This window comes from Melospiza melodia, chromosome 3 (assembly GCF_035770615.1).
Source record: "Melospiza melodia melodia isolate bMelMel2 chromosome 3, bMelMel2.pri, whole genome shotgun sequence".
Classification (NCBI taxonomy): Eukaryota; Metazoa; Chordata; class Aves; order Passeriformes; family Passerellidae; genus Melospiza; species Melospiza melodia.
In genome coordinates, this window is record NC_086196.1 from 62,077,115 (window position 1) to 62,104,259 (window position 27,145).

Sequence of the window (27,145 nt, forward strand, 5' to 3'; positions counted from 1 at the left end):
CCTCCCTCCCTCCCTCCCTCATAACCTCCACCCTAATTATTTAAGAATTATTTGAAGAACCCTTACTCTTGAGACAGCTGTAATTACAGCACAAATATTTCATAGTCCCTTCGTACCTCACTATTTTACTTCTATTTATTCAAGTTGATAACGGCCTTATTTCTGCTTTATCTCATTGCCTAGCTCTTTTCAAAATATTCACCCTAAGCCAAGTCCAGCACACTGGAATGGGTCAAGCTAGGTCACAGCAAAGATGCTGAAGTTTACAGCAGCAGCATTTTGGAACATGATTGGGAGCTCCATAAAGACATGAGGTTGTAGGGAAAGAGTAATCTTTACTAAGAGAGATTTTTTTCCTGACCTTCAGCTCTCAAAGTTCTCCCAAATGACCAAGAATAATCTCTTCCTAGAGGGTAAGTGCTAGTGGCTCAATTTTGCCAAAGATTATTGAACACTAGCTATCACTAGCAGCCTAATCTTTGTGAGAGTAAAGGATACATGCTACAGCCAGAGAATAGTTTGGGAACATCATTACTTTTATTTATAGCCTCAGAACACACATAATGCTCAACCTCAGAATGACTGGGAAAAAAAGTCTAGGTGCCATACAGGTTTCATTGCTAGAAATGTAAATTATACATTTACAAATTTATAAAATATTATAAATAAATACTTATTACAAATAAAGAAAATATACAAAATAAATGCTTAAAGGCATTGAATAAAACTAATGTCATTCTGCAGCCTAAAATGGAAAAAAAATTAAGAAGCAGCACTAGTTGATTAGATCACCACAGGCAGCAGCTGATGTCCATGCATCTTTTTCCTCATCAGACAGGGTGAGATACAGGATAAGACACTGGAAATACACTAATACATGGAATCAACTGTAGTAACAAGCTGGACAGTAGACAACTGTGAGAAGTTAGAGGTGGAGGCTTAACACCAACAGCAATAAGTTAAAATGGACCAGTGAGAACACTCTACCAGGTGTAACCTTCACAGGGTCTTGGTTTGTTGACCTCTAAAATTAAAAGGGATTAAAGAGACTTCATAACTCTGTAACTCTCTTTGTACCTGTATAAAACCTGTTTGCTGACCTTTGGTCACTGCCTTACCACCAATCAGCACAAGCAAAGGCAACTGACAAAAACTAAGAAGTAGAAAAGGAAACAAAACAGATGCTGTAAGTCCATAGCATGAAGTGAAAACTTTTATGTCAAGCTTGAGCCATGAAATAAACCAACTGACATTTATGTTTTCCTTTAGGATATGGAGCCTCTTCTTAAATAGACAATTTTCTTACATATTCTCCTCTAATAATTTCCTTAACTGCACTTGTCCCGATTGACTCCAGAAAAGGTGTGCATGCTTCCTAGCACATGAAGTCTATCCTAAACCACTTCACTCTTGAAATGGGTATAAAAAGTTGCTATGAAAAGGCATCCAATATTCCACCCTCCACCCCATTGAAAATGATTTCATCAGTGCAGATGCATACTCCTCAGACTACTAATAACAAATAGCTCTCAGAGAGTTTATATTCGATGCTTATTTGAACTTTGAGTATCTCAGAGGGGATGGATTCTATATTCCCCTATCAGCTGCTTCAGAAAAGTCTCAAGCATATGTTTTCAGCAGTCCCCAGGACATAATTTAGCTTTCAGCAAGTGTTAGATGCTGACTCACAGTTTATGTATGTGCATCTTTTAAAAGATTTTAAATAAAGAACTGTAGCAGGTCTCTGAATAGCATGGTCTCCTACAGTAGCTTCAAATTGCATCTGTTCATTGAAACAACTAAAAAACTTGAATTTGTGTGTTGAAAAATTTGGAAACAGAAATCCAGCATGAACATTTTTGAGCTTTACTCACAAGAGCAAGGGTATTTCACAGATCATTTATAGTTTGGAGAAATACTTGCTGAAAGTAAACCTAACTTAAACCCCAACCCAATTCAGCATGAGAGATATTGTAGGCAGCTTCTCCAAAACCATCTAGAAAACCAGACTGACTCTATCCCAGACCAAACCAGTACATTGTGCTAAGATGGCTTCAATAAAGACACTTTACTCAAATTTTGCAGAAGACATTTTTGGGCTTGATTTTCCCTCAATGAGTTTTCCCATAGTTATTACATTGATATATTTTCTTTTGAGTCTCATCTAGATCCTGGACTGGGGCACCATAGAGTAACACCAAAGTCTGAGACAACAGAGAGTGTTTGTGGACCTAACTCAACAATTTTCAATAGCCTTAAAAAAACTCAGCCAGACTAATACAAATCCACAACAGAATGAACTAACAGAACATGACAAACATCTTGACATCCCTTACCTTCACCCCAAGAGCACTACTGTTATCCACTAAAATGATCACTATGAATCTGTCAAAGTTCAGCTGTGAACAGGAACACAGGCGGAATAATGAAAATCCAGTGGTTCAAAAATATCCATTTCTTCCTTTCAGGCACAAAAATAAACCTTTGAGAATTCTATCATTGGAGTAAACCAAAACAAAAAGATGTCTATCCTTCCATTACCAATACTTCTCGATTGCAGCAATACAATAATGATTTTGCAGTGACCTGACTACTCTACTTAGACTATCAACATCATAAGAGCTGTGTTAAGTCATCAGCTACCACTGATAAATAAAAAAGCTGCCTACAATACACTAGAAAAGAAAGCTTTGCACTGAACTGATGACATGGTTGGTTTCAACTCGTTTCCATGCCAATATTATGTGCTGAACTGCAAAGCTTTATTGTATTTTAAACAGCAACCTAATTTATAAATCTAGTTCCCTTTTACAGGAGCCAATAATTATACCTATTATCATTGGAAAGAATCTATTATCTTGAAAGAAACATGTCTTTTGAAAGGCATATAGCTTCCTCAGTACTAAAACCACCCCAAACCCATCATGCATGGGCAAAATGTTCTGGACAATGATATTTCAGAATTCTAAAAAGTTAGTGCAATTTCAGAATTCACAATCAAAGTTCAAAAAGACACACCCCAGCTCACTCCCGTCGCCCCTTTTCCAGCAATGAACAGGTCAGTTCTACAAACTACAACAGCTTTTCTGGTTCCTTTAGAAGGTCATCTTCTTTGGAAAAGGTCTTCCATTAAATCCCGAACAAAACTGACCAGAGGCAGTGAACATTTTCTGCATAAAAGCTCACTGCATTGGTAGGCATTTTTTTCTTCTTTCTAGACCCTCTTCTTCCACATAAGAAGAAGGTCTTGAAAGAAGACCTTTTCTTATCTTCAGTACTTAGAAGAGTGTATGGCCAGAAATAGACAAGTTCAGTTGTGTATAATACACCAAAGTGCACCCACCTACACAGCCTTAATCTAATTCACTGCCACTACACAAATCTACCTCAAGATATGAGACTTTGGACAGAGCAAAAAGCACCTGACCCAAGAAAAAAATCCAGGCAGTGTCATTTAACACAGTATCAATCAAAGCAAACAGACTTCTAAAATTTACCCAGTAATTTACCCTCCATTGAAGTAACAGTCTTCATCAATAAGTTTAAAAACAGATTTTTCCACCATTCCTTATTAAACACAAGCAACATCTGTTATCAATACAGAGAAACAAAACCACCAAAAAAACACACTCTTAAAAAATCAAAGAGAAAGCTTGTTTTGTCTGTAAGCACATATCACTTGTTCCTCCTCAATGAGGACCTGATCATATAAGTTCCTAATTTTTCACCATCAGGCTGCATTATTGCAAGCTACTGTAGTAGATGTTGAATATAAAAACAATGCTAAGTTTAGATGGTATAATACAAAGACACGTAAGCTCCATCCAAGCAACAGAGCAGAACTGGAAATTTTCTGAAAGGCACCTTGCATTTCACAATGTTGGGAAAAAACACCACAGTAAATATGTAATTATTCTTCCAGTTGCCAGACTGTGTCAGTGGGTAGCTGTAAGAGCAATTTTTGCACCAACACGTACCAAGTCACTCTGAAACACTCTGTACTGATCTGGGACTCACCCACAATATCCACCACATCAGGACGGATAAGTGGCTCTCCACCTGTCAGTCGGATCTTGTCCACACCTTCTTTCACAAACAGTCTGGCTAAGGTGATTATCTCCTGGGTAGTTAGGAGCTCTGATTTCGGAGTCAGCTGAACACCTTCCTCAGGCATACAGTACTGACCTGAAACAAAGGTTACAGAAATACATGAGGCAAAGAATAACCCGCAACAATTGATCTAATATTGATGGGCAAAATGTACCAAGGGCAGCTGTCTTTAATGGATGCCAAACGACACCAACTGTGCAAAAATTTTACAATCTTCTAACAATTTCCTGGTTTACTTAAGAGGAAAACCCAAGACTAATTTGATGTGCCTCAAAATTACAATGGATCCACTCTGAAGAAAAAGATGACCTCACTTCTGTCTAAACTGCATTCAAGCAGAGACAGCAAGTTCAAGGTGTAAGCACTGGGACATAACACCAGACTTTGCAGATGTAACTGTGGGAATGCCTAGGTATGAGCTCTCCTGCTTTTGGAGACTTTGGACACACAGGCATCATTATCTAAACCACACCAAGTCTGATAAAAGATCTGTCACTTCCACCTGTCTCTGGTAGATCCCTAGGCTTGCTCCAGGTTTCCCACCCCACCAGTAGCTCAGATCCAATTAGTCTCTATCTGTCATTTATTGTTACTTTGTGAAGACAAGAAACAGCACAGGGCCAACACAGCAATAATACCCTAACCCAAACCTTGGCTTTTGTACAATGTGTGCAGGAGTTTTGTGCAAGGAAAGAGCAGACACTTACATCTGAGGTTGCACTTCTCAGTCAACGAAATGCGTAAGTAATTGTGCTGCCGCCCAAAGCTGTCCATCAAAAAAGCAGAGAATGGAGCAGCATGTTCTAGCACAAAGCGTTCTCTTCCTGAGCTTTGTAATTCCTGCAACAAAAACAAGCGTTAAATATTTTAACAGTTACCCTGTCAACTTGCTGTATAAATATCAACTTTGAACCCAACTGATAATTATTATTCCATTCTTCCCCACACAGACAGCTGCCCAAAAAAAAACCACTGTCAAAAGTGGGCATTTATTAAATTTCACACCCTACCATAATCCATTTCTACAATTTTCCCTGTCTTTGCCACAGGAGCTTCAGGCTTTTTGTGCAGAATGGAAAGTGGTTTTGTTCAACTGCCTGTCTCTTCCCAGAATCATTGATCCAGGATCACCAATGCTCACTACAGCCCTTGGGTAAACGAAATTATAGAGAAGAGGCCCTTCCTGCACTTCAGCACAAGAGAATCTGAAGGTGATGAAACACTGCATCTCTGCCTGTGTTCCTACCATATCCCATGTGCAATATTAACATGTTTTTAACAGCAAAACTGGATTATTGCTATATACAATAAAGTTTCATGACACCTGTCTTAATTTCCAACGAAGGCTTCCTGCCTAAAACCATGTAACAGAATACCTCCAAAAGGCTTGTCTCAGTTAAGAGATTACATATAATGCAGGGCATGGTGGAACTGGAAGAAAAGTGTGTGATTCTGAACACCTGTTCAAACTGAATAAAAAATATCAGAATTAAAACAATTCCTTTATTAACTGTCATGAAGTGAATATTACAAGTGATTTCTACTTAAAAATTTGGGGGTTTTTTTTAGGCACAATGTAATACATTCTAGAGCAGCATGATTTTTAGGAAGTATGAGTATTTGCCCTCTAGAATGAGAGAGTAAGAAGGACAAGGAGTTCCTGGAGCAAGACCAGATGAGGCCACAAAGCTGCTCAGATGGCTGGAGCTCCTCTCCTAAGAAAACAGGCTGAGAGAACTGGATCTGTTCAGCCTGAGGAGGAGATGGCTTTGGGGAGACATTATCACTTTCCAGTACCTAAAGGAGACTACAGGAGAGCTGGAGAGGGACTTCTTACAAGGGTCTGTAGTGATAGGACAAAGGGGAATGGTTTTAAACTGAAAAAGACTAGATTTAGATATTAGAAAGAAATTCTTCACTGTGAGGGTGGTGAGGCACTGAAACAGGCTTCCCAGAGAAGTTGTGGATGCCCATCCCTGGAAGTGTTGGATGGGCTTTGAGCAAGCTGGTCTAGTGCAAGGCACCCCATAGGAGAGGGCTGAAACTAGATGATCTTAAAGGCCCCTTCCAACCCAAACCATTCTAGGCTTTTATGGCCACTTTAGGTAACAAATAGCCCAAATAGTAGCTGCAAACAAATACAATTCAGTTTATACCAAGTAACTTCAAAATATCTGTACTGTCAATGCCAGAAAGATTAATTACAGCAAGGTCTAAACGCAGGGAGTCTTACTGCCTTTATCCCATGACTTTCCAATTACAATGTTGCAGCTCTCTTTTTCTGCACCTGTAAAGCACAGCTGAAACCACTCTGCTACTTTCAGATAATATTTTGGTACCTTAAGTGAAACTTACAGTAACCGAGTAAACTCTTATCACAGTACTGCAGAAAAACAAGAGTTTACCAACATACTTTTATCAGCTGGTGGATACTTGCTTCAGGCACTATATACAAACATCCAAAACCAACTCTGCTAAGTATTTTCATGTACTACATCAGAGTTAAATTAACATTTTATAGGAGGTCAATTTGGTAAGTCATGAATGAGGCCAGCTGCCTAGCATCACTATATGAACCAGAGAAAACAAAATAATTAAGGGAACCACCTTCACTGGATCCTCGTTAGTTAACCACATACAGACATTTAACAGTCAGTGAATTTCATATCAAGTGAAAAGGCACATGTCAGTGAATTTCATATCTAGTGAAGAAAACGCACATACAAAACCATTTCCTGTATACATGGTGTTCACAAAGTTCGTGCTGGTGTGCATGTGTGAATCAGCTGCAGCACTGTGCCTCAAGTTAAAATTGTGCTCGTTAGTCTCAATAGGCTGCAGCAGGCAAAGGATTAAATAAAGTTTTGACATGAATTTAAGATCCAGAATTAGGAACCAAACAAAATGACACATTAGTGGGTATTTAAACTGCTTATCTAAGCTGAAGTCATGACTCGCATCCAGTGAAAAGCAGACATGAACTCTCCAGACATACCAAAATCAGAATGTATGGGATGATGCCAAGGCACCGGGCAGGAACACACCCAGCCACAGCCATCAGCTTCCTGGCTCTGGTTATCACTAGTGACCAAAGGAGCTAGTCCTGCACAGGATTTCCCTACAGCCCTTGCAAGAAATCTAGAAATGGCCAGCTAAAATGGTGAACCACCCAAGTATGCCTCCTCAAAACATTTTGTTGTGAAAACATTTGTAAGAAACATTTTTGGGTGAGTGGAAGCCATAGAGGAGACCCTCAGTGATCAAATCAGCCAGACAGCAAAGGTTATCTGGGGAGAGACCCAACTTAAGCCACCAGCAGCAGGAGCAGCAATTTTGTTTCCAGCTGTGCTAACACCAGGCTCCTGCTAAACTTACAAGCAGGAGTAGTCATTCTTAGCAGCACAATCTTTTCCCTAACCTTTAAACAATCCACTATACATGATCCAAAAAGCTTTGTGGTAAGATAAGAAGACCTTACTCTAAGAACATCCATAGCAGTGAGGAGCTAGAGGAGACAAGAGAGATACAAAGTGGCTGTTTCAAAGCCCAGAACACATCTGTTTACCCCTGATAAAACTGCAGTAGTAGTTTCCAAGAAATTGCTTTTCTGCAGGAAGAGAGCAATGCCTTTCAGTTTCAGGGGCTGCAACAGCAGAGTCATATGGGGTGCAAGGCCAGCCCTGCCAAGACTTGGCCTTCCCTTCCTGGCAGCATCCCAAGTGTAGCTAGAAACCACTCTGCAGCCACACCCACTGCTCACACACTTCACCTCCCCTTCCTGCAGCATTCTGAACAAGTCATCGGGTTTTTAAACTCCCTGGGAAAATGCTCCAGCCTAGGGCTGTGTGGGTAGCGGCAGAGCTCTGCACAGCTTTAGGTTACCAAAAAAATCCTAAGTTGGGAATCCTTTGTTTTGACAGAAATGCTGGCTCTGTTCCACTTATTGAAAGTAAGTGTTTCTCCAAATACAAGCCAGGTTAACTCAAAGAGCCCAGGTAAATACCCAGACTTCATTTCTTCATCTTCCTCAGTCAGAAAACTCAACCCTGAACAGACTAAATCTAAGGATATTTTATATCAGCCAAACCCAGAAAAAACACAACACAAAAAAGTGTTTTTTTTCTTGAAAATTATGCTGCTTTCTGGCCTGGCTGGATATCTGATGTTCTCCTTTTATTATTTTGGAAAGGTATTCACTTTTGAGAAGAAAAGCACTCCCAAGTTTATTAAAATTATCTGAGCCACTCTTGCGGGAGCCTTCCTCTCCTGTTTCTTTCCCACCAATGCTTTTTTGCATCTTTTTCAGGATTGGGCTTCCTTACCACTCCACTTGAAGACAGAATAGAACAAACCTCCCACCTCCCAGTTTTAGAGTGTGCATTACAGGCAGGGAAAGAAGAGAAAATATGTTCTCCCTGGAAGAAAGGCAGGGGCAAATGAGGGGCACTTTAATGCTTTTATGCAACGAAAGACAAAATTGCATACTTTCAAAGACATTAAAAGGCTTAAAATAATTTCCTGTTTTCAGGAAAGAGCCCCCACTGGAGCGGGACACAGGAGACCAGTTCTCTTGCTGGTCTGTCATCCATCTGCATGGCTGCTATAGGTAAGGTAGCTAAAGTAAGAGCAATAACACTGCCCTTCATTAATTCCTCTAAAGTGAACTGTAAAGAAGCAGCATTAAAAGAACAGGCACTCAGCAAAGATTGGTCTCAAGAAACTTAAAAGTTTCTATTGGAAATAAGTAACTCTTGCTGCAAAGTTTTAGTACAGGGGAAAGAAAAATGTTTTACACAGCTACTAGAACTTATTTCCATCATTTTCTTGTTGGGTATAGTACTGGGTTTGTCTAGGAGGGAAGAATGACAGGAGATGGAATTTTTAAGCTGTTCAGTTTCTGACCAATTAGATTTCAGCACAGAGGAATTAGGAGATACCCATAAGCCATAATAGCTGATACCCATCAGCCTGAACTCCAGCAGAGGTGGAGCCTGTACTACCAAAACTGCTACTGCACCCAGCCCCAGCTCATATTTTTATCAATACCACAGAAAAGGCCAGTTATCAAAGATGAGAACTCAGCTGCCTTCCTGGTAACTCAGGACAAGGATGAAGCATTCCCTCTGGTTGCTGTGCAAGTAGGATTCTCCAAAGGGGAAGAATAGGTTGAGGTTGAACCTTGTCACTTGCAGCCTTTGTGAGAGCTATTGGAACAGGAAGAAAGCAAAAGCCTGCTACAGTTCCCAGGCAACAGGAAAAAGGTTATTCAGTTTCCTGGAGTAGGAAAAGGTAGATGGGTGCTGGTATTTTAACATATCAATGCCCAATTAGATAACTTTTTCACTCAAAAGGGATGTCTGTAACCCACAAGTCCCCACTCTCCTCTCTCCATAGTTGACAGGAGACACTTCTGCACATGGGAGGTGTATGCCCTGTCACACAGTACGCTTTATCTGATCCATGAACAAACTACATTCATTCTCTGGGCTGTCAATCACAGGCTCTATACTAGTACTGAAAGAATGAGTTTAGATGACTGCACCTAGCAGCTATATTTTGACAAGCTGTCAACCCTTCAGACCTGACAAGTCACCTGTGATTTCCAGGAGAACTATTTTAACAATGCAGCAAAATTGGAAGCTGTCAGCAGAGGTATCAATAACTACCAGGAACACCACAAACTGACAGATGCTAGAAAGGCTCAGTTAAACACAAGGGGGCAGACAACAGAATTCTTACCTACTAATCAAGCTGAAGATCAAGTACTATCCTTGCTCTACTCTTCCACCTTCACTTCATTCCCAGTGATATTTGTGCACTCTAAAGCTTGCAAAGATTTCTGCACAGGCCTCAGGGACTACCACAACCTGCGTACCCATGACGCTGTTAGTGCTGTTCCTGTACCCACTGGCTCTTCAAGCTCCTGCAGTCCCGTTGGGTTTGTGCACAGCACTGCTGTCCCAGCATAGCACCTACCACTGCTGCAGTGTCACAGACACAGCTCAGCAAGAGCTCTGCTCTTCCCTGCCTCACCTTTAGCATCTTAGTCTGCAGGCAAGTGGTGACATAATGTCCTTGCTTCAACCTGGAAATCAGACAACCGCAGAGGCTGAAATGGGTCTAAGTAGGCCAAGTGCCAGAATGAGGTCTGAGCTGAGAAGTCCAAGACAAATGTTTTTGTGAGGGCTCAGCAGCTGCTGCCCAACAGCTGACCCCAAACAGCAGGCTCCACTTGCGGGTACTGGCACGGAGAGCACTGCCCAGGGACTGCCACTGGCTGCCCACAAAACAGAGCAACAGCACACAGAGCGTTTCAGACACGACTGGCCGAGAATCAGGGCCATGTGAGGTCCTTCTGGCCAAGCTGGACTCTCCACTTTATCCCAGCACTGAAGGCTTCATTGTGGCCACAGAAATTCTCAGGTGGTGATGTCTGGATTACAGGCTCTACAAGAGCAGATGAAGAAAGATTAAGTGAAACTTTGTAGCAAGACCCTTATTGGGCATGATACATCTACAGCACAACTTTAAAAAAACATGCTGATTTCCAGTTCTGTAGTAGAAACGGGTCATCCTACCTGATCATTTTAGTTCAAGAACAGACTCTGGACATATATTATCATGGGTAAAAGATGGCAGGATGGCATCAAACTTCGTTAACTGTGAACCAGTCACGAAAAATCCAAAGACATGCTTGCACACAACAGAACAACTGTGAAAATGCTACTTTCAGAGTGCCTGTAGCTTCATGCCCTGTTCTAGTCTTAGAAAAAGGAACTCCACTCCATGCACACTCCGAGACTGACAACTGCATCTCAAAAACCAAGATTCAAACAAGTAAATTGCTCACCACACACCACTGGGACAACAGCTGTACTGACCCCACTGTTTGCAACCCAACTGAAAGACTTCAAATGGTTGCCCTTGGACACAGCCTCCCAATTGTCTCCTGAACTGCCCGAGGTCTTCCTTCCATAGCTGGAATGACCATTTTTAAAGGGGACTGAAATATAGTCTACTGCTCTCTTCTCCCCTCTGCAAACACCTCCTCCCCAAAACCTCAGGAAACTAAACAGAACCCATGAATACTTGCAGCTCCAGCACAGGAAACAGTCAAGCAGTATTCACAACTGTTTTGAATGTTTGAATATTCTCTCATTTGAAAGCACATTTCACTGTCCCCTATGGCTGTAACGCTAATTACTTCTCTCTACAGATGAATCCCAGGAGAAACTGAGAACAGAAAGGAGCAATGAGTGTATTATCACTGTATAGTTGCTAAGTCTGCAGTGCCTTTGTTTTTTACACTAGCTCGCTTCTCAAGCCCTGCAGAACATGAGCCAGTGGCCTGGCACACTTCTAATATTTACTGTACGACAAATGTGTTTCCCCCAGCCCATTCTTCCAGGTACCATGGCTTTTTGCCCCTAAGGGACTTTCAGACGGGTGTTGTAATCAAGCTCCCTCAAAACTATTACTGAACTACCCAATGTATAGAAAGTAGTGAAAAGTAATTCTGATCCAAATTTATAAAAATGTTTATGGTCTAGGAAAACAACCAAACAAAACAAATTCAATAACCTTTCTAGTTTTTGGAGCCAAGTAAGGATTCAATAAAGCAACGCTCAAATCCATTTGGTTTCCTGTAAATAAGTAAGTGGCAGTGAATGCATTCAATTCTGGCGACACAGAGTCTGTCACTAGTAGCTTTAGCTTATTTTCTGTTTGTTGAAGCCAGCCATGCAATTGCAAGTAACTCAATAAATCATGTTCCAGCTGGGACTGCTCTGTGTGCCATGCCCTGTTTCTGCTAGACAGTTACTGAATCTAGCCTTTCCGTGTAGCTTTTTCTTCTCAAAAACAAGAGATACCAAGAGACCGAATCCACCCGAGGGACCAAAAGTTAAACCGGGAGAAGCCGTATCAGGGCAACTCATGAGCTGACTTCACGCCAGGACCAGCACAAACAGGTTCAGTGCGAAGTTCGCATGACCATGGGAGCACAACCACCGAAAGCTGCCAAACCACTCGGGTTTTGACCCAGGCTGATCAAAGAGTGTTGTGTAATCTCTCCTTTGGCTGGGCAGGAGCACAGGACCGGCTCGGTCCTTCAGACGGGTCCCACATACTTCCACAGAAAGGGTGACATTTCAACAAATGAAGCATACACCGCATTATGTATTACTACACGTTTTGTTGACTCCTCCCTCCCCCTATACACAATCAGGTCATGTTCACCGCACAAACCACCGGTCGATCCGGGATATGTTGCAAAATTCTATGGACAGGTTGCATTTCCCGGGAACGGGCCGGCAGCCTCCGCCCGCGGTGCCCAAGATCCCTGCCCACCCCGCCGGGGCTGCCACGGTCACCAGAGCGCCCCTCCACGAAACACATCTTCCCAGGGACGAGGCACCGGCCCGCCACCCAAACTCCCAAACGTGATCTCCGGCGGCACGGCACGGCACGGCTCGGCGCGGCACGCCTCGGCACGGCTCACCTCCCCCGCGCCCCCCGCCCGCACCGCGGCCCCGCCGGACCCCGGGCCCGCCTCACCTGCGCGGCGGCCGAGGCGGCCCTGGCGCGCGCCCCGCTGCTGCTGCAGGCGCGGCGCGAGGCCGCCCCGCGCGCCCCCCTCAGGAGCCGCCCCCACCGCGCCGCCGCCGCCGCCGCCGCCATGCGGCTCCACTGCCCCAGCGCGCGGGGGGCGCCGCCGCCAGCCCCGCGCCGTCACGCGGGGAGGGCGGGCGGGGGGAGGCAGCCAATCGGAGCGGCGGCCGGCGGCCGGTGCCGTGCTGCACGCCGGGAGTTGTAGTTCGCTCTCCTAAGGCGAGCTGGCCGAGGGAAGGGGGGAGGTTTCCCGCAAGGTCCCTCGGCACCGCTGTGTACGCCCGGGGCAGCGGTACCGGGCAATTCACAGAATCACGGAATATCCCAAGTTGAAAGCGACCCACAAGGATCATAGAGTCTAATTGTTAGCCCTACATAGGATCACGCCCAATAGTCACCCCATGTGCCCAAGAGTATTGCCTCTAGAACGCAGACAGGCTTGGTGCCATGACCACCTCCCTGGCGAGCCTGTTCCAGGGCCCAACCACCCTGGAAGAACCTTTTCCTAATATCCAGCCTAAACCTCCCCTGACACAGTTTAATTCCATTCCCTCAAGGTCTGTCACTGGTCACTGGAGAAGAGATCAGCATCTGCCCGGCTTCCCTGCCTCCCCTCTCGGGGAAGGTGATGAGGTCTCCCCTCAGTGTCCTCCAGGCTGATTGGACCAAGTGGCCTCAGCCACTCGTCATATGGTTTCCCGTCAAAGGCCTGTCACCATCTGTGGCAGTTTCACTTCCCCAAATTCCTCCAGGAATGCGAAACCAGGACACCATCTCTGTTGGTGACCCAAGTCCCATGTCCCTCAGCAGCAAGGGCAAAACCTGCGCCGTCAGCCTTTGCTCTCTGCCTTTCCCCACCCTCACCTCAGCCCTCCAATAGCCAGGTGTGGAGCCTGAGCTCTGACTGCTGGCTGCCATCAAGGGAAACGCACACATTGAAGGGCATGCATGTGAGACAGGTATCCCAGCAAGGCTGCCAGAGGACGGAAATAATGAATGTCATTAGTTCCACACATCTGTGGTGGAAACAACTCCTCTAGTCAACACCAGTCTCAAGTGAAATCTGTACAACCTTGTCAGAAGATAGGGACAGTGACTAAATGAAACATAATGGATCTTACGGAGCCTAAGAAAGCAATATTTCAGTTTTCCTGCCTTATGTAGTTTTTCCCATGCTCTCAGTGCTTCACAGACAAGGGGCTCATGATGAAAAGTCCAGTACTCTGATGTCCATCTCCAGGTGAGGGTCTGCAATGGTCACCCATTGCCAAGCTGAGCCACAGCCACTTGTTCCGAACATACTTTACACCTGAAAGGAGTGGTTGGCAGGGTGCCCAAATTTTCCCTGGATCACCTTCCCTGAATCATGTCAGCTATTCTTCCAAAAGACATGTGATTCCCTGAATGACTTTTATTGCTCTCAGACTTGGAACTGTGCAGCTGTTAAGTATTAAACTCACAATTTTACACATCATGCTACTGCATGATCACACTTCCATTCTAAAAGAATTTTGTTTTCCATTACAAAATTGCTGTGTCAGTGGTATTTAATTTGCAGCTACCGATTAAAAACACATTAGCAATTCTCTGCACAGTCTTAATCCTTTAGTGTTTGACCTGTGCATTACTTGTTGATGTTTGAGTAACTATTGCTTGTGTCAGCCATTATTTCCAGACAAAATTATGTGTGCTGGTACAGGTTCAATTGTTTAGTCAGGTTATACTTAAATCTTTGCTTTGTAGCAAAACCCCTTCTGCTGTCCAATTAACTCTAGACTTTAGACTTTATTCAGTATTTAGACTGGTTACAGACTAACAGGAAAACTTAATGCCGTATTGCTGTTTTTTCCTCCCCAAAGCTTAAACCATTTGAAAAGAAATACAGACTTGACTGATCTACAATGTGGCTAAATATCCAGATTGAAGCCATGTCCACCAGTGTGATGTCAAGGTAACACATGCACAGACAAAATTTTGTTCAAATTACAATTTTCAAAAGGTTCAGAAACAAATTTGATGTTGACATTTACAGTAGCTTTATGAAGCGTCACATCTCCCTGTAGAACTAGGATAACTGTAATTAAAGGATTTTCTGGATTTATTTGAAGAGCAAGTGATAATGGCAATTGAAATACAGAAGGCACTTTAGCTTCATATTAAATATAATAATTGTTCAATTCAGTGAACTTCTCAGTTGCAAAAGAGGTTTAATTAGATGTGCAATCAGTAAAGATGAAAATTTGTTATAAACTCATCAAGAGAAAAAAAATATTGCTGGCTTCATCAGAATCTGCAGTAGTTGAATATGCTGATGTTCAGCATATCTGGAAAGTTAAGAAATTAATTGTCTTTGCATACTTGAAGCCTTATATTTTTTTCAGTTTTCAGGTTGTACAAATATAGGCATGTTTCATTAAACCAGCATAAAATTAGCTTTTATACCTCCAAAGGCAAACTTTTACTCTCAGGAATATCTACTGCTGGTTTTCAGAAACACTTGCCCAGCATTAAATGAAGCCATGAAATAAGTGTAATGAAATAAGAGCATCTGCATAAGACATGATTTCGTTTCACTTCACTGGGGCACTGTCATGTCGTGTCATGTAATGTTGTGTCATGCCATGTCACAGTCATGAAGAGTAAGCACCACAGACAGCAGCTGGAGGTTTGATTTCTTTGCTTTTTTTCAGCAGCTATCCAAAGGACTGGTAGTCAGAAAATAATGAAGGGTTTGAGGTTTGTGTATCTACTCCAAGATGCTGTGTGGTGTCATACCCTTGTGCTGTAACCAAAGCTGGGTGTGACATTCTGTCCTGGCAAGATAAGGCCTATCTGCTTCTACCTGCAGGGCCCACTCTAGTGAGGCTCGAGACATTTAGGCAAAGCAAACTCTTGCCTCTGGTGTTTCAGTTGTCTTCTAGGCATCATGAAGACATTCACTTGTCTTTGACACAAGGTATTTATTTAGTCCAAATTTCAAAGAAAGACATTTCCTGCTCTTCCTGCTGCTGCCTTCCTTTCTGACTTCCAGGGGTCCTAGATTAGCCCTGTCTTATTTACCTGCTTATTTGTTTCAAGATTTTGCTGAATTCACACTTAATACCTTAGGGGTGGGTTTCCCTTGGCACTCCTACACATCCAGGGATTAGCTAACTTTCCCCAAAAGGCTCTGCACTGTGCTGTTTGTAAAGGTCTGTGTGCCTGCCAAGGGGTGTTAAACTCACATGGGCAATTAAAGGGCAGAGTCCTATCCATATCCTCTGGGAGTGTATACCAAAACAATATAAAAATGCAAAGTACTGGACTACTTCCAGTGTTATTCAGTGTTATTCAGCAGTGCTTCAAATAAGCACTGAACAAAGTTTTAGAGATATGTTACTAATAAAATAATAATGACTTAAAAGTCTCAAGAGAGAGTTCAAGCTGTGAGCTGGATGCATCTGCCACGCTGAATCACAACTGCCTCATTGTAGAGACAAGACATCCATCAAGAGTTACTCAACACCTTTCTGAAACTTTGGGCCACATGCCTGAACAGAAACCGGGGCAAAGTGGAGACCTGATCCTGTCCTCACGTGGAGCTGGAACACAGTCAGGACTCGTGCTGCGACTGCTGTTAGGAAAGACTGCATGGGTGTAAGCCAAGGGAAAGCCTCTGTATCCAGCTTCCTGCAAACTGAGCATGAAATAACAAAACTTGCAACACAAATTCACTGTTTTGTCTATCTCTTGCAAGAGCAGAACAACAGAACATATCCCTCTCCACATTTGTTACTTGTGAACAGCACAGGCCCTTCTTAAATGAAACTACTACAAAGAGATTCACTGCCAAACTTCAGGGCACATGTGAGGTACAAATGACTACCTTAGAATGTCTCACTGTTGCTCAGGATCATCATGGCATTTTACAGTTCAAAGCACACCACTGTATCATTCTTGTCTATGCTTAGAAATCCTAGGGAGCTGATACAGCAGAGGCTTCTGTTTGCTTTCCTCATTACATGCAAAGAGGAGTGAGAGCCTTCCTAGGGCTTCTTCCTGGTAGCTGATACAAAATAACATCTGCAGTTCTCTAGAACATGCTGCTTCCATGGAATTAAAAAGCATGTGTTGCAAAGCACACAGACTTACAAACAGGGATTTGGTAAATACCACTGCCAAGGCTGCCACAAAAGCAGATGCACTCGCACAGATGCAGAAGAAATCAGAACAAATTGGTCTGAAAACAATTTGTATGGAGCCAGCCATGCTGGTTAGCAAATATGTGTCAATGATGTCTTCACCTTTTCCTCCTTACCTTCTGTGTGCTGGAGAAACCCTCTCTTCCCTCAGCCTATTACCCTCCTCCTTTTCTGCATTTCCTTTGATATCATTAATCTTTTCTGCTCACAACCATGAGAAAAGAAAAACTGGAAATTTAATATTGCTAAACCTAGTGTTGAAATTGTTTGCATTCTCTGTTTGAGCAGTATCTAGTGGTGTCCAGAGTAAAAGTCTGTATAATACTGAGAAATCCAACTGATCCTACACATTAAAGCAAAGAATATGTTTACTCTTCCATGCTTTTGCAAAGGCACACAACAAGAGGATTAAGGGAATTAAGAAATGTGTAAAAAGCAGAGGTTGATATAATTAGAAAAGGGGAAAAAAGGAAGGAAGTAAAGAAGAGCAAAAAGGGAGAAAAGGAAAAAGGAAGAGAGAGGAAGGAAGGGAGGAAGGGAGGGAAAGATTTTTGCGAGAGAGAGAGAGGGAAGGAGGGAGAGGGAGGGAAAGGGAGAGAGAGAGGAAAGGAGGAAGGAAAGGATTTTGATGTGAGTTTGACCTTATCATTTATGCATGACCATACCCTTCTCTCTTGGCTTCCTTCCTTTACATGAAATATCAACATCTCACCTTCATTATTACACAATTTAGCACTTTGTTTGCTTTTTTTTTCTTTTCTTTTTTTTTTTTTTTTTAATCTGGGGGTTGTGCGCAGGATATCTACAAAACTTCTGTTTATCTGGAGCAGGATTACACAGTTCCACCCTTACTCAACATTCCTTGTAAACAGACTGTTCATGGGCTGATAACACTTTTGCTGGTCTAACTGTGTGCTTATTGCATTTAATGCCCGAGTACTGGGAGAAGAATGTAGGGTCACAGGACAGCCCCATCCAATCAGATTGACATAGACATAACCAAAGGAAAGTTTTGACAAACTTGTACATTGTCTTAACCTAACTCTTGGTGGGCTTCTTCTGCCCAGGCAGCTCCAGATGTGGGATTGTGTTTAATCTGTCAGCATGCCTATATTTTCTTGTATTTGACAGAATTTAAGGGCATGGTAAAAGGAGGTACCTGAGTTAGAAAACACCAGGAGACTCTTTTTGCTTTTGTAAAAATTACCTTTACTTCTGATGCTCTGCCCTCTCATCAAATGAGTAGCTCCCATTGCTCCCTTCCATGTTAAAGAAATCCTGCTTAACTTAATGGACTGAAGTTAACTCTACTGGTTGTATGTGACGGTCCTCCATGTAGCAGCACAAGTGACACTCCAGTAGTCAGGCACAGGGTCAGAAAGATGATTCTCAATACTGAGAATTCTGCAGTATTTTGGACCAAAAAAAATCATGGTCCTCCATTTTCCTTGAAGTGCAGATCCAGCTTTTGGTCTTCATCCACTCTAAGAGAAGGAATTACACCTTCACTGCTCCAACAGAAACATTTAAGCATTATGTAAAAAAAGAAAAAAATATATTTTTCAATACTGGTATTGTCTTGCTCTCTTGAAGCTACTCCTGTATTTGGAACAGCAACTAATTTAGATAAACAGCGGGACATATGATCTGATGAAATGTGATTAGCATTTCTCATTTAATTTGCATCAAAGCAAGAAGTTTTATCAATAACAACAAAAAACCTCCAAACCCCAACAAAACAGTAAGCAAGATCAAAGACATCCAGGACTTTCTTGTGATGGAAGAGTTTTATGTGACTTGGAAATCAATTAAGTTCCATTAAGGCTCTACAGTATACCTGCCTTGCATTGTGCCTCTCACAACTAGGTTTATGTAGTGTTTATGGCCAGATTTTTAGTTTACCTAGGAGACAACTTTTTTCTTCTTGTTTCTTGGCTTAAATTGCTGTATAAAATACCTCGATTTCCAGTCTGGTAAGCATCTAAACAAGGTAAGTGAATCTGTAATAAAAATCACCCTGAGAAAGTTAGTTTTTTATCCAAAGAGATTTACCATGTTAAAAAATCAGAAGGCAGAAAACTGGAACAAAACAAAATTTTACCAACTAAGAAAACAAAAAAACCAAAAAAAAAACAAAAAACCAAAAAACCCAAACAAAAAAACTCTCAACCAATCAACCAAAACAAAACCTCAAAACAACAAAAGAAAAAATATCACAGCATATTTTTGGTCTGTTGGCTTTTTTTTTCTTGATGCTTATATCAAAGACTTTTCCAGACACTGTTAAGTCACTTCCAGAGTTAGCATCATGCTTTAATTTCTCTTTGTCATTTCAGATTCCTTAAGCACTTCAGTTCTTTTGAGTTCTTGCAAATCACAATAAAGAATTGTGATTCCATAAACCAAATCTCACTGTTTGCCTCTTTCACATCTTTGGCTATGATACTGTAAAAGAAAATAGAGAGGAGCTGTTTGTGTATTCACTCTGTTCTCTCATCTCCTCTTCCCAGTGTTTTCAGCATTGCCAGATTCTCAGCTGTGTTTCCAAAAAATAAAGGTGAAAATGTGACAATGCCTTGCAAGAATTTAATTTGAGCTTTTGGAGGGAGGATTGTTACTTTGCTCTGCATTGTTTGGTTACTTAGATGGTGGAAATGTGGGCCTAGAGAAGAAGAGAATTCTGCTCTCCTGATTCCTTCCACTCACTTTCACATCAGTGATTACAAACAACCTCTAAGATAACAGAAAATCAAGCCCTTGAGAGGTATCTGTAGTGTCTGAATGATGGCATTCAAACTAACCTCAGGGAAGCCATCAGGCATTGATGTTTCAAAGGTTATGACAGCTATGCCCCACTGCATTGGAGAGGGGTAGGCTTTTTTGTCACAGGTTTTCTTTCTTTTCTTTTTTTTTTTTTTTAAGCCTTTCTCTTACTACAGTGGTAGCTGCTCAGCCCTTGTGGCTGGCTGACCACTAGGCCTCTGAAATACTGTCTTGTGGGGAAATGAGAATGGGAAAAAGGCATGCAGGACACTCTACCGGCCCTTTTATTTCCACATGGATAGTGAAGTATTCATTGCAATCCCAGCCTTGGAAATCTGGTCTCCTGACCTAGTTATTTCAATTTCAAATGCTGTGTGTGTAAAGAAAATTAATTATAAAACAAAGCACAAAAGTGGAACAGGCTGATTTGATGTTGACCTGAATGGACTCTTTTTTGTTGGAAAGTCTTTCCATCTTAGCCAGTGGAACAACTTTACTTTTTTTTTTTTAGCTTAACACTTTGAATCAAAGGGTGGTTCACGTGGCTGCTCTTTGCAAGTTTGTTTTTTCCTCTAAAAGAAGAAAATAGCTTTGTTTTGATGAAGTCTTTCTGTTCCAAAAAGCATCCAACAAAGTTTGGCAGAACTGGCCAGACATTCTGCATGTTGCAGTTGTGCAAGTCCTTCATCTCCACATGCACTCATGAGATACCCAAGAAGAAAGCTGAGCACTCTGAACACAGAAAAGGCAGGAAAGAAGAGAAAAAGGAGAGAACAAGGCCAAGGCAGAGAAGTGGGACTGAGATATGTGATTTTCATATTTACTTAAATTTCAGATATATGCTGAAAAAGACAACTGCAATCAAGAAACCTGGAGCCAAACACTCCTAAACATGACCTTGAAGTTTCTAAAATGATTTTGCATGTTTTTCAATTAATTGCAATTGTTCTGTTAAACTTCCAGTGTGTTTTGACAAGAGATTGATTTCTCCACATAACTTCAGCTGTCTCTGCAGTGCAACACAGTACCTTCTGAAAAACAGTGAGGGTACTTAAGATGTGAAGAAAATATGTACAAGAAAGACCATCAGTCCCAAGCTACAGACAAAATTAGCTGAAATTCCCAATGCTGGACATCCAAATCTCTCCTCTTGGATAATAATGTTCCCCTTTATTTTATTTTAATACCAGAGTTATAGGGTATTCCCCTCAACAGCCAATCCCTATGTTAAAGTTGCAAAACCAAGTCATTTGAGACAAAACAAATGGTACCAGTTTTGGCATCCATCTCTGAACACTCTTAAATCATTCCCTTACATACATGTCTTTCTCAACGTGTATGTGTCTTGTCTTTTCTATTCTCCTAAATTCCTCTCAGGACTTCTGGCCCACTTGTCCTACTGTCCATCTCCTTTTCTAGCCTCCTTATTTCTAATTTTCTATTTCTCTCCTTTAAATCCCTTCCCTCGCATCTACATGCTTTGCATCTCAGATGGGAGAATGAGACATGTGTTATCATGTGGGGATCTATTAGTGAGCAGAAACAGATAGTCATAGTCACAGAAAAAAAGTAAAACTCACTGCAAATATCTGCAGGACAGATAGCTTTCAGCCTTGCAGTCTGAAAGATTCATGCATTTCACTGGTTAGGAATTCTAATTGCAATGCTGTGATGTCCCACTACTGTCACCTGGAAAAGTGATGTCTTCTAACTGGATTTTCCCCTTGTGTGCAACCCTGCCTCTGGTAAAAAGGATTGTTTATAACCTCATTACCTGTAATTTCAGAAGACCGCGCTTGGAACATTAATTCCAGTCTGGAAATTTCACTTTCCCTGTCATATCTTTTGTTATAATATGTACACCAGTCTCAATGACAGTAACAGCAAAAAGGACTGGTTCTAAACAAAATATCTCCCTTACTGGCTCCCTTCTTTACCCTACACTTTCTGAGGTATCATGATTTAAACAGTCTGATCAAATTCTCGGATTTCATTATAATAACCTAATTTCTTTTATATTCACTCACTTCTATATGTTTATTTATACTCTTTTAATATTGGACAAAGTAATGAAGAATATGAAATCAATTTAGTTCAGATTACTCCTTCAGTACTGGATTTTGAACAATATGTCTTTTTGAGACAAACAAGAAAGTAACGCCATGTATCATTTCTCAGCAGTCCAGAGGAACTTCTTTTTCAGTTTACACATCTTAAGAAAGATAACTGGCTTGAAAAGCAGCTTGTGGTGTCGGCAGGGTTTCCAAGGAGAAACTCTACCCTTTACAAGCTAGAGAGCTATCTATACTGCGCAACACAGCAGGGCCAGGACCCTGCTAAGCTGAAGCTAATGGAGCAGATACAATCATAGGGTACGCTGCCTGGATCTGCAGAGCTACCAGATCAGATCACATCAGATCAGATCAAGAGAAGCACAGACATAATGTCACAGCACCTGCATCCTAGCAAAGATAATTTGTGTGCATGCAGCTGTACTCTGATTACATTGTTCTGCTTCTGGTGCTACCATTTGACTGCTAACCCAGGAACTGTTGAATTATGCTTATGTGCTGCTAGCATAGTTTTGGAAGGATTGACAAAATAGCTGTAAAATGATCCTCATTAAGGATGTGAACTAGGAATACTTGCTTAATTTTACTGCAGTGCTTGCTGCTGCCTGCTCTCATCATTATGACCTGACATGTGGGATCCCTCCAGCCTCTGGCCCACTTGTCAAGTGTGCCATTCATTTATTTAGCTCCTAGGGATGATGAATAAGTAATGTTGAAGAGAAACTGCCAAAGCACTGTCACAGAGCCAAGGTGTATCCTAATGCTTCACTGCTCCAACAGCTAGATATGTGAGAGTCCAGGGCAGGGAACAGAATGTCACTGTCTGCATCCTTCACTTCCTGCATTGGTAATGTGATCTAATGACCTTGCAGTTTAGACCTACTATAGCACATCAGCCTGCAGGACCTTAGTCTGTGGGCTTGTACTTTGAGTAGCTATCTGGACATATTCTGAGGAGGCAGAAAGAGACTGACCTCTTGGTTGGTGGTAGCAGCACACAGAACTCCCACAGAGAAGAAAGATCCAAGCAAGAGCAGAGCAAGTCCTGCTAAAATCCTCTTACAGGGAAAGTCATACTGAAGTTTTTGTGCTATAGCACTCTATGCCCATATCAGAGAACTCAGTACCTATCATGAAGAATGTAGTTGTGATTTAGCAAAATGCAGGATGAAAAAAGGGCCAGGGAAGTGAGGAGGAGACATAAATGAAAAAAAAAAAAAAAAAAAAAAAAAAAAAAAGAAAAAAAAAAGAGTGACCTCCAAACCTGCAGGATCTGGTGATAGTCACTGTATTTCCGCCCAACTGGAGTGGCACCACCTTCTGTAATCACAAACCAATAGTGAGTCATGACTGTTACTTCCATGTAGTGTGTTTGTGCTATCAAAACTCTTGACTGGCACAGAAAATTCTAATCTAGAACATATCCTTAATAAAGCACTCCCTTTAAGGTAATTAATAGGTGAGAAAAATCAAAACCAAACAAAGCCTCTGTTACTTTAAAAGGATAAAACAGAGCTGTAGGGTTAAATGAAACATTCTGACCTTATCTCATTTGAATATGTTATCTTGGACTGTAAAGCTGGATGCCTTGAGAGAGTATTTGGTCTGCTCATGTCTGTAGTGACACTTTGAATGTTGTGAGTGTTTGCAGTTTTTCCTGCAACGTATTTCCTCCTCTTTTTTTTTTTTTTTTAATACTGTTGACAGTGAGTCCTGGAGGCTCAGCCGCCCAATAGGGCTGTAAACTCTCAATGCTGCTAGACATGGAACATATTTTCATCAACTTTCTACATGACCCAGTAATTTCCTTGCACATTATCCAGTATTAAGACAGAAGAAAATCCTCTTCTGCACCTTGGTAACTGGTTAGAGATTCATGCTAAGATACCTCCTTCCAAAAACTTAAATTCAAACTTTGTCTTATATATTAAAAACCATTATTTCACAATACATTGACTGCTGGAAATATCTTTTCTGATATGATCCCAAAAAGTATTTTTTCCTTTTGAAGACCATATCACATTGGTAGTATTAGACAGGCTATGACTAACTAGTTAACACAAGATCTTCTGTCATTTCATCACTAAAGAAATGATGTATGTGTGATGACGTATGATATAAAAGTATGACCTGCTGTTTTCTGTGATTTAATCTCATTTCTAGTACTTAGGGCCACATGCTAATCCAGTTTTTCCTTCTTCTTATCGATTATTCAATATCTCCTATAGTTTTTTAATCACTGCAAATGTATGCAACAAATTTCATCAGAGCACCAGATTACAGAGCCAATATTATTGGTGAAAATATTTAACCAGAGAAGTTAGAAGAGAGATCAAGGAAAACTCCACTAGCCATCTCTTTCTATGCCTTTTCTTTCAGCAAGATGTTGTTTGTTGTTTTTACATAGTGCTTAATGAGCTGAGATCAGACTAAGAGATCAGTTGTCTGAATCATACCTCTACTCCCTTTTTATATAGAAAATATAAATAACCTATTCTCAAATCTCATGGAACCATTTAAGACTAGAATGGATAGCATTTTAAGTAACTTTTCCACCAGCCTGGGATCAACTATTTCCCTGTTGAATATGCAGTTTCTATATCTATTCTTTTGTATTAATAGTCTTGCCCTTACTGTCCTTTCTATAAGAATGTGTACTTAGAACAGAGAGCAACATATTACTGACTGTTTGCTCATGTATCAGTTATCTTCAGTCCATACTATCCTTATATATAGCAGCACCACTTGTTTCATGTGTTAGTTTTTATTTATACAAATAAGCAACATTTTTCCATTTATTTTTGTAAACACAGCACATTAATGTTTTCCAACTAATTTTGTACTTTCATTTTTTGGATTACCAAAGCATAACTTTCTTTTCTGGTCAAAGCTTTCCTCCTCACAAAATTCTTATTCCTAATATTCTTGCAAATCTTATCTTCAAAGGTCATCCTTATGGATTTTTCCCCTTTACTGGGATGTAAATGACCCAGTTTGGATAAGAGCTATCCAAACTCATCAGAAACAAATGTGTCAGGTAAGGCACTGCAGGAGTAGGTACAGAAGGGAAATAACAATTGTCTTACTTCCATGAGTAAATCACTTTTCATTTTTTTAAATAGGAAAAAGAATCCTTTCTATTCAGTATATTGTATGCCTGTGCTTCAGCAAATTTATCTCTCAAAATCTGTCCCATTAAACTAAATAATTAAGGACTTTAAATAATTTCCTTAATGATCAGTATAAGCAGTTATTAGATTATTTTATAATATCCATATAGAAAGAAACTGTAACTACAAGCCATTGTTATTGTTTTAGGGACTTGTGGCAAAAAAAAATTAAATCTCTTGTGCACCAGATTAAGAATTCTAGAACAAACTAATATTTAGGTCCTGTTGCTCTTTTCAATGGGGAGTGTACTCTGACATTTTGGTCAGCATCTTCCTCTAACAAAGATTCAAAATCTCTTCCCAACTCTCATGGCCAAGTATCTTTTTTATAAAATTTTACTTTGTTTTTTTTTTGGTTGGTTTTTTTTTTTTTTGGTTGGTTTTTGGTGGTTTTTTTTTTTTTTGTTTTTTTTTTTGGTGTTTTTTTTTTTTTTCCCTTTTGTTTTCTTTTTGTTTTGGTTTGGTTTTTTGGTTCTTTGGAATTATTTTTTTTTTTAATTAAAGGAGATTCTGGTAATGCAGTGTGGAGGAGATGAAATATCAAAGTACTTTCTGACAACGCAAAGGAAAAAAAAAAAAAGAAGGTGGGGACATGATGCATTTCCCCTTACCCTTTCCCTCAACTATACTGTTTTTTAGGGTGCTCTGGCACATTGCTTCTCTGGCCTGAGGAAGCAGAAGTCCAGAGCTTCCCAGAGCTGTCAAGAAAGTGACAGCTTAATGCAATATTGCATTAAGAAGGATGCAGTAACTTCCCTAAGCTCTAGAAAAGCCTTTGTGTACAGTGCTGTTTAAGGGAAATCAGCACCTAAGTTTCCAATTCATTGGAAACGTTGAAATGCAGAGTAGTGTTACCTCTCTGGTTCAAACAGCTCACCTTGCCATACGGCAAAAACATTGGTGTGCTTAGTAAAAATTTCATAGCACTCAGGTTAATTGCTAATATAATACATTCTGGGGGAGAAATTTTGCATCTTGCTCATGTCTGTGGTAGCATTCTTTGAGGCATGGAGAATAAGATTGAAGGTGCTGGTATTGTGAGCTCCTTTTCACCTGCTTTTCCTTCTTTCAGCTTCTAAAATAAATCTTCTGAAGTACCAAGTAGAGGACATGTGAAGGTGATAGCTGCATGGCTGACTGTGCTGTATCTGTCATTTTGACTTTTCTACAAGACTTTTGATAATAGTACAGAAAGAAGCATCTGTACAGTTTATAAGGCTAAGTAATTCTGGGCAATGGCATAAGCAAATCTTCTGTGCATATTGCAAAGAGACAAGGAAGCTGATATATCTAAAATGCCATCCCTAAGGAAAAAAACACACCCAAGGTATTCTCTGTTCTCTAAAGCATGTACTGCATTTTCCTCAAAGGCATTTTTCTAAACTCTACCTGAGATGAACAGCAACAAAGAAAACATCAGCCTGCTGTTCTTTGACCAAATATAACTATTAATGGTATAATGATCACTCAGTCATGAAGACTTTTCCATTACAACTCAAGCATCTTTTCTGAATGTAAGTGTATAAAAAGCCGTCAAGTTCATAAAAGGCTCATTTTGTAAATGTCAAATTCCACTTCTTTTATGCCAAGGTTTCTGAGAAACATATAAAGAAATGAAGATATTAATGCATTTAATGTGTCTCCAGACTGCTCTGTGGAGCTGACCAAATGACAAGGTATTTGATTTTGTTCAATGGTTGTGACAAACATCCGAGGAAAGAGAATGAAGACGAATTGGCTTACATTAACATAGAAATTACTATATTTTTAGAGAAAGCAGACAAAACACACTTCTGTATAGAGTAAGAATGTTCCTTTTGACACTTATATTGAGGATATTGTGTAATTTCTTGTTTCATTTTTCATATAAACTTGAAAAAAGTGTTTGTTTTTGTAGAAAAATATGTTTTTCATGTTTTTAAGATGCTGCAGAAAAGAAGAGACAGTTTGGTGCACTAATTTGTCAGCTTTTTTTTTTCCCCAAAGTGCATCTGTAATTCGTACTGTAATTCCTGTAGTTTCTGTAATTCCTGTAAAATAAATATATTTTCTTGGTGGTTAGTTTTAGATCCCTAGGTTTGTTTTGTTTTTTTGTTTTTTTTTTTGGTTTTTTTTGTTTTTTTTTTTTTTTTTTTTTTCTATTTAGGGTGATAACATAATTTAATGAAATAACTTCAGGAAGTGTTCTAGTTCAGAAGGAGGAAATACAGTTAGGATCTCAGCTCAGACTTGTACTTTG

General features: G+C 40.7%; 1 protein-coding gene across 4 annotated transcripts in view; it reads right to left on the minus strand.

Moving 5' to 3' along the window:
- The window catches only part of MOCS1 (molybdenum cofactor synthesis 1), a 29,635-nt gene extending 16,914 nt beyond the window's left edge, over positions 1–12,721 (minus strand). For 3 of the 4 annotated variants that reach the window (XM_063152023.1, XM_063152024.1, XM_063152025.1), the window contains exons 1-2: positions 4,818–4,950; positions 4,018–4,185 (exon numbers count right to left, since the gene is read on the minus strand). In XM_063152023.1, coding sequence (XP_063008093.1) covers positions 4,018–4,185; positions 4,818–4,884 — 235 coding nt within the window. In that variant the 5' untranslated portion in view covers positions 4,885–4,950. Of the gene's footprint in view, positions 1–4,017; positions 4,186–4,817; positions 4,951–12,666 lie in introns of those variants that run through there. The other variant, XM_063152022.1, reaches the window with a different exon arrangement.
- Positions 12,722–27,145: the final 14,424 nt, after the last annotated feature.